At 45.0% G+C, this 7972-nt stretch overlaps 2 protein-coding genes across 2 annotated transcripts in view; both read left to right on the top strand.

Annotated features, from left to right (window-relative positions):
* RALBP1 (ralA binding protein 1) overlaps positions 1 to 7972 on the top strand; it is a 122116-nt gene that overhangs the window by 94779 nt on the left and 19365 nt on the right. The window contains exon 7 of the mRNA XM_006891433.1: positions 7416 to 7523. Coding sequence (XP_006891495.1) covers positions 7416 to 7523 — 108 coding nt within the window. The remainder of the gene's footprint in view (positions 1 to 7415; positions 7524 to 7972) is intronic.
* On the top strand, positions 1990 to 3310 carry LOC102847484 (arrestin domain-containing protein 2-like). The gene is given in 9 exon segments (XM_006891420.1): positions 1990 to 2006; positions 2153 to 2494; positions 2496 to 2737; positions 2740 to 2808; positions 2811 to 2852; positions 2855 to 3061; positions 3064 to 3150; positions 3184 to 3252; positions 3255 to 3310. Coding segments are annotated over 9 exon segments (1131 nt in total).

Genomic DNA, 7972 nt, shown 5'->3' on the forward strand with positions numbered 1-7972 from the left:
TATTGCAAATATTCCCATATTTCCCCCCTTTTGTTTTTATCATAATTATGTTATCATCTAGATGAGCATCCTTTATACACAAACAAATAAACAAAATAAACTCAAAGAATACTTTAAAAAATCTCCATATGATCAGGATTCAGCTTGAATATTCCTTGAAAGTCTGTTTTAATTGTCCCATTGCCACAGTGCTTGTCAAAACCAGTTCTGATTAATCTCCTTTGTCAGTGTGTCCTTTGCCATTCCCTATCACTCCTCCCTGAAAGAGACTTCACCCTGATTCATAAGGAAAAGGGAATAGCGTGTTCTCTTAGCTACTTCCTGCTGAAAAGGGACACTGTAGGTTTCAGGGTGAAGATCTTCTCTCACTACTCTAAAGGGCCCCTTTGGCAATAGGAAACACATAGACTACTGTGGAGAATGATTTTGGAATTTAGATGCACTGTTATCAATTGTGCTTAGCCGTACATGTTCATATCCTTGAAGATGTATCATGGAACTGTTGTAGCCTAGAAGACACAAATTTAACTAACAAGTTAAAAGTACATGAGTCAAAAATTAAAAGCAATAATATTCCAAGTAGAGGTTCTAACAGTGGCACAAATCAAGTTACAGAGGGAAGGTAGTTCTTACAAGAAAAGGCCTATTGACTAGCACTTTGTCTATTATAGTATAAAGGTTAGGAACCACAAAATGTAGAGGCTCAATTATGTCATTTATTGTTCTTAAGTCCTGGAGCAAATTCCATCTACCACTGAGTTGTTTTACAGCTCTGAAGTCCACGTGCAAGACAAAGGTGAAGTAAGGAACTGCTTATGAGGTTTTCCATCAATTCCAACAACTAGGAAATAGTGAGAAGAGTTGGGACCTCAGAAGGCTTTTAGGACCAAATAGTAGGCTCTTGTGTCCAGGAGAAAACTATTATACTTACCAGTAATGTTAATGCTCACCCGTGGCTCTTCTGGGAGGATCTGAATCGTTGAAGTGTCCTCCTTTGTTTTCAGCTCTGAGCTGGGGCCTGTCAGTCCTGACAGCCACGAGGACCTGATGTGGGCCACCCTTGGCCAAGTGTCCTTCAGATCCACACTTAAAGCAAGTGAGTGGGAGCTTCCTCTCTACTCCCTTGCCTATCTATGGCTCTCGTCTGTGACACTGTCTACTGTAGTGGCCCAGCTTTCCACAGTGGAAGCAATTCTGATCTCCTTTATTACCTTTGGGTGGCATTGTTTATGAGTAGGACTTCCTTTTCCTGACACAGGCCCTAAACTGGCAGCAATAGCTGCCCCAATAATTTTAGCTACTCTCTGGTCTTTTTTCTTCCCTCTAGATCCTAGTTGTTAAAAGAGGGGAAAATTTAAACAAATATATAACAAATAATTTTGAACAATATAATATTTTTAAGGCTAGAAATATTATCAATATGATCATTTCCAATCCAGAGATACATGTCCAATGTAGTTCCTATTTTCCATAAATGGTTTTGGTAAGAAGAATATTGTAAATGTGGATACAGTTCCACTATTCCTCCTCCATGCCATGATATAGTGTTATTAGCATGAGCAGTTATAAATCCATTGCCTTCATTACTCTAACTTAAATTTTTTAAATTTAAGTTTATTATTATTAATTTCAGTAAAAATTTACAGAGACTTTGGATTTCCATTCAAACAGTTTTCTCCCTCATCTATTTCAATGCAGTATACATTATTGAACTCCTCTTTCTCAGTCTCTCCCCAGCCCATAGGTCATTCCTGTTTTACAGCAGTGGCACCATGCAGTATTTGTCCTTTTGTGACTGAGATACTTCACTCAACATAATGTCCTCCAGGGTCACCCATTTTGAATAATATTGCCTGAGTTCCTTGTTTTTCAATGCAGCATAGTATTCCATTTGTGTGAATTTACCACAGCTTCTCTATCCATTCGTTTGTTGATGGGCACTTAGGTTATTTCCAGCTCCTTGCTATTGTGAACAAAGCTGCAATAAACATGGGTGTCCATGATAGGTATTTCTTGACGAGAAAAAAAAATAGCATATTTACATAGAAAACATGTGAAATGGCTATAACACTTCTATTTATAGTATTAAAAACTAGAAAGAAGTCAAGTGTTTATTAGCTGGTCAGTGGCTATACAAATTGGGTACATTCAGAGAAAGTCTCAGCAGCTTCCCGCTTGAGCTGTCCCGGGGCCCCGAGGGTGTGTCCAGAGGCAGCAGGCAGCTGTGGGGCCAGGTGCTGCTGGAGTCCGCGGCGCCTCTGAGGTTGTGGGCGCCCGAGGAGGCAGCACGCGGCGGGCGATGGCACACTGGCTCTGGGGGCGTCAACACCATGCCCAGCGACTACGCGGCCTCGAGAACATACCTGCGGCGGCGGCAGCTGCTGCTTCCAGACACAGGAGAGACCACGACTCTACCTCCTGGGCACCATGAGTTCCAGTTCAGCTTCCAGCTGCCACCGACCTTGGTGACATCGTTTGAGGGCAGACATGGCAGCAAGCATCAAGGCCACCTTACATTGGCCCTGGGCACCGGCTCATCGGGCGAAGAAAGTGTTCACCGTCATTGAGCCCTTGGATATTAACACTCCGGCCTTGCTGGCACCCCAGGCAGGCCCTCGAGAAAAGATGGTTTGGGCCTGGTACTGCAATCGCGGCCTCGTCTCCCTCTCAGCTAAGATCGACCAGAAAGGCTACACACCAGGCGAAGTAATCCCCATCTTCACCGAGATCGACAATGGCACCCAGTGCTGCCCCGGGCCGCTGTGTTCCAGACGCTGACTTTAATGGTCCAAGGTGCCCACAAGCAGAAGTGGACCTAGTGGCCAGCATGGAGGGCAAACCTGTGGGCCCCGATGGCGAACGCTGTGACAGCGCCGGGCAGTGCAGATCCCTCCCGTCTGTCCCTCCATCCTGCACTGCCACGTCCTGCACGTAGACTACACCCTCAAGGTCTGCGTGGATATCACTGGCACTTCCAGGTTGCTTCTGGAGCTATCACTGGTCATCGGTACCATATGCCTGCACGCTTTCGGCAGCCTCTGGTCCAGCATGGGTAGCCATGCTAGCTGGACTTGGGGCTGGGCATGCTGCCAGAACAACCTGAAGCTCTTCCTGAGTATTCGGAGGTGGTAGTAGAGGAGGCGAGGGCCAGTGAAGAGTAGAACCTCCTGTCACTGCTACCAGACCTGGACCTGGACTTTGAGAGCCCCTTCTTCAGCTACATCCAGGAGTTCCACTACCACTCACCTCCTCTGAGGAGGACCCTTACCCAGCCACAGAGGTAATAAGGCACTTCTGCATGACCTACTGAGCAGTGAGTGGACCCCATCAGAGATGAAGTAAGTGACACACATCTTCTGCTACTATAGACTTGGGAAGCGGCTGGAGCAGGGACAAACCAGCTTGACCGCTTTGAAGCTGGGGAAGTGGAATCTCAGGCCAAGAAGAGACTGGCTGTTCTGAGACCACACCAGAGGAAGGGTCAAGCTGGCATCTGACATACCTGGACTGACCGTCCTTCCGAGACATGGAATGCCAAGTGCAGGATCCAAGCAACTGTTGCATTATGTCTGTGTGAAGCTTGGGAGCAGCACTGGGGTCCCCAAGAACCTCCAGACTAAGGGTTCCTTAAGACAGACACATGAGCCAGACACAAATACCTTTGGTCTCATGGGACCAGAGGAGAGAATCCCAGGGCAGGGGGAGCAGCAGGGAGGGTTTCCTGGAGGAAAGTATGTTTTAGCAGAGACTTTGGCATAGGAATAGGAGTGCAACAGGCAAGCATGTGAAAGGGAGAAGTTGGAGAGGGTCAGAGCTAAGCAAAGTCTGGAGCCGAGTCCCTTCATCTGAGGGGAGATAATGGGGTGCTCAGGGGCAAGTATCTCAGCTGACACCATGCAGTGAAGTTTGGTGGGTAAGAGAGCTGAGGAGTGAGAGATTTGGGGGAGCAGGTTGTTGAGGTAATAGGAAGACTGAACGGCAGGAGTAGTTCTAGCCTCTGGAAGTCCGAGGGCTGTGACTGTGCAGGAGTTCATCCAAGGACCCCAGTGTGTGAGGGCCTCCTGGGCAGGAAGCACAGCCTGCAAAAGAACCCACAAATGGTGGTGCAGGGCCCCCTTTTCAACCAGCCTAAAGAATTCCAAGAAGGGGACCATAGAATATGAACTGTGACGTGGGGCCTCCTGGGACTTCTCAGGCCGCACCCCCCTGGGACAGGACAGTATGGGTACCACACGTCTTGACAACACCACATCCATGTAAAGGGGCAGCTGGCTCAAGCCCCCATCTGCAGGGACCCAGTCTTGGCTGGGCCAGGACCTCAGTCTGGGACTGAACAATTTTTTTGTTAATCAGCTTTTCTGATAAACCTTCAAAATGTGTGTACTCTTTTATACAGTTATTTTTTAAAAAAATAAAAGGGTGGAGAAAAAAAAACACACACACAACCAAATTGGGTACATTCATATTATGCAGTGTGACTCAAAACTACTGATAGAAATTACAAATGAGATTAATTTTTTTAATCATTGCTTGTTGGAGGCAAGGATTCTGAAGCTTCATCTGACATTCTTTGGACATGTTGCAAGGAGGGACCAGTTCTTGTAGAAGGGCATGGTGCTTGGGAGGGTGGAGGGACAGTGTAAGAGAGGAAGACCCTGAATGAGATGAGTTAACTTCAGTGACGGGGCTATTGAGGAATAGGTGTGTCAGAGACGATAAGGTTGGCTCAAGAAGATAGAGCAGGGTTCAGAGCTGTTGTACATAGGGTTGCTATGAGTTGCAGGCAACTTGACAGTGCATAACAGCAACATAATAGAAGCCAGATTTTGAGTGTAATTAATGATTAAATTATAAGACATCCTGTTGTTGTTATGTGCTGTCAAGTTGCTTGCGACTCACAGCGACCCTATGTACAAAAGCCCTAAACTCTGCTCTGTCCTGTGCCAATCATACCATCCCGATTATTCCAGTCACTGAATCAATCCACCTCATAGAGGGCCTTCCCCTCCTGCGCCGTCCCTCCACCCTCCCAAGCATGATGTCCTTCTCTAAGGACCGGTCTCTCCTCACAACATGTCCAAAGTATGTTAGACAGAGCCTCAGAATCGTTGCCTCCAAGGAGCCACCTGGTTTAACCCTTTCCAGGACAAATCTATTTGTTTTCCTAGCAATCCATGGTATTCTCAGTACTCTTCTCCAGCACCACAGCTCAAAGGCATCAATTCTCCTTCTATCCTTGGTCATTGCCCAACTCTCTGATGCATAACAAGTGATTGTGAAGACCATGGCCTGTTTCAAACACACCTTAGTCTCCAGAGAGAAACCATTGCTCTTCAGCACTTTGAAGAGGTCCCTAACAGCAGACTTTCCCATGGCAATGCGCCTTTTAATTTCCTGGCTACTGGTGCCAAGAGTGTTGACTGTGGAGCCAAGCAAACTAAAGCTGTGTACAATCTCAATCTCTTCACTATCCATCCTGATGCTGCCAATTGGTCCAGTGGTGAGAATCTTTTTCTTCTTGACATTGAGCCTCAATCCATATTGGAGGCTGCAGTCTTTGACCTTCTGCAGCAGGTGCTTTAGGTCCTCTTCAGTTTCAGCAAGCAGGGTTGTGTCATCTGCATAACACAGGTTGTTGATAAATTGTCCACCAATCTTGACCCCACAATACTCCTCATAGAGCCCAGCCTCTTGGATAATCTGTTCTGCATATAGGTTGAAAAGGTATGGAGATAGGATGCATCCCTGGCGTACGCCCTTCCCAATTTTGAACCATGCAGTGTTCCCTTGCTCTGTTCTGACGACTGCCTCCTGGTCCAAGTATAGGTTTCGCATTAGCACGATCAAGTGTTCTGGGATTCCCATTCTTCTCAGAGTCAGCCACAGTTTGTTATGATCTACACAGTCAAATGCCTTTGCATAGTCAATGAAACACAGATTCCTCTGGTATTCCCTGCTTTCAGCCAATATCCATCTACCATCAGCTACAATATCCCTAGTACCACGACCCCTTCTAAACCCATCCTGGACTTCTGGTAGTTCTCTGCTGATGTGCTGTTCCAGTCGTTTTTGGGATAATCTTCAGTAAAATCTTGCTTGCGTGTGAAATCAGTGAGATTGTTCTATAGTTTCCACACTCTGTTGGGTCACCTTTCTTTGGGATAGGAACAAATAGAGATCTCTTACAGTCAGTTGGCCAAGTGGTTGTTCTCCAGATTTCTTGGCACAACTTGGTGAGCACATCCAGGGCAACATGTTAATTGGTATACCGTCTATTCCTGGAGCCTTAGTTTTTACCACTTCCTTCAAAGCAGCTTGAACTTCTTCTTTCATCACCATAGGCTCTTGCTCATATGTTGTTTGATGCAATTCTTCTGTGTCTGCCAATTCCTTTCGATACAGTGAGTCAGTATATTCTTTCCATCTTCTTTTAATAAGACGCTCTAGGGGGAAAAAAATCTTGCCCCTATTCTTTTTAACTTAATGTATAACCGAAAGAAATACTCTCTTGCCTGACACCTGTTTGTGATCATTATATGTTGAGCTCTTGTCTTATTCCCTCCCGGTTGTGGTTCCCCTCCTTTGCAGTGACTTTCTTGTTTACAAAACCTAATACCCATGGCTTTCAAAAGCAAGAACAATAGCAATCCCAGAGGTGTGCAGTTCAAATCCACCAGATGCTTTGTTGGAGAAGGAAGGACAATCACCTCCAGTACCAGTCAGATCCGATTTGACTGTACACACATACATTAATAATAGTAATAATAATAATTTTTTTAAAGTACAGCAGTAGAAAGCTGGTCAGTGGTTGCCAAAGGGCAAAGTGATGGAGAGAATTTACTGTGGTGACAGAAATGTTGTTACAACAGTAGTGGTTGTGGTCACCTGACTGTGTTTGTATTTGACAACTAATTGATGTAACTATATTCTTAAAATTGACTTCTATTCCCACACCACTGAGCAACAACAAATAGCAGGATGCATTTTACACAGAAAGGTTTTAAACGGTGAAGCACTTAAAAGTGATCATTTTTCATAGTCCAGTCAAAACCCGGCTCTAGCTAACATATGCATGTCTCCAGATGGTTCTGAGAAATGAGATGGAATCTTCTAGGATTCTATAGATTATAATTTTTTTAAAAAAACAAACACCCAGGTGAGCTCTGGTGGCCTAGTGGCAAAAAGCTGCACTGCAATCCCAGAAGAGAGCTGTTCGAACCCACCATATGCTCTGCTGGAGAAGGAGGGACAGTCTCCTCCTGTACCTGTCAGATCTGATTTGACGGTACACTCACAAAATAATAGTAGTAATAATAATAATTATAATTATTATTTTTTTTTAAAAAAAACCCAAACCTGAGAAAAGTATTGAAGATGTGTTAATGTAGGTGAACAGTTCTTTTTTCGTTTGACAGGAGTGTGAAACCAAGATTGCACAAGAGATAGCCAGTCTTTCAAAAGAAGATGTTTCCAAAGAAGAAATGAGTGAAAATGAAGAAGTTCTAAATATCCTCCTTGCCCAGGTGGGATACTCTTCTCTCTACTGCAAGAATCTTAATGGCTGCTTTTATTTTATTTCTTCATTTTCATTATTTATTTCTCCAACATGTTCCATGAAACACATGTCTTTGCTAAACAGGATATTATTACATCTTCTGCCTAATCTACATTCAAAAGGGATGTTGTTGTTGTTGTTGTTATGTGCCATCGAGTCGTTTGCGACTCATAGCGATCCTATGTACAACAGCCCTAAACCCTGCTCTATCCTGTGCCATTCGCATGGCCTCTGACACACCCATCCGATTACCCCAGTCACTGAATCAGTCCACCTCATAGAGGGTCTTTCCCTCCTGCGCTGTCCCTCCACCCTACCAAGCATGTCCAAAGTATGTCAGACGAAGCCTTAGAATCCTTGCCTCCAAGGAATAGCCTGGTTTAACCCTCTCCAGGATGAATCTGTTTGTTTTCTTGG

The sequence above is a fragment of the Elephantulus edwardii genome, unplaced genomic scaffold (assembly GCF_000299155.1).
Source record: "Elephantulus edwardii isolate Elephantulus edwardi_28Jun2011 unplaced genomic scaffold, EleEdw1.0 scaffold00097, whole genome shotgun sequence".
NCBI classification, from domain to species: domain Eukaryota; kingdom Metazoa; phylum Chordata; class Mammalia; order Macroscelidea; family Macroscelididae; genus Elephantulus; species Elephantulus edwardii.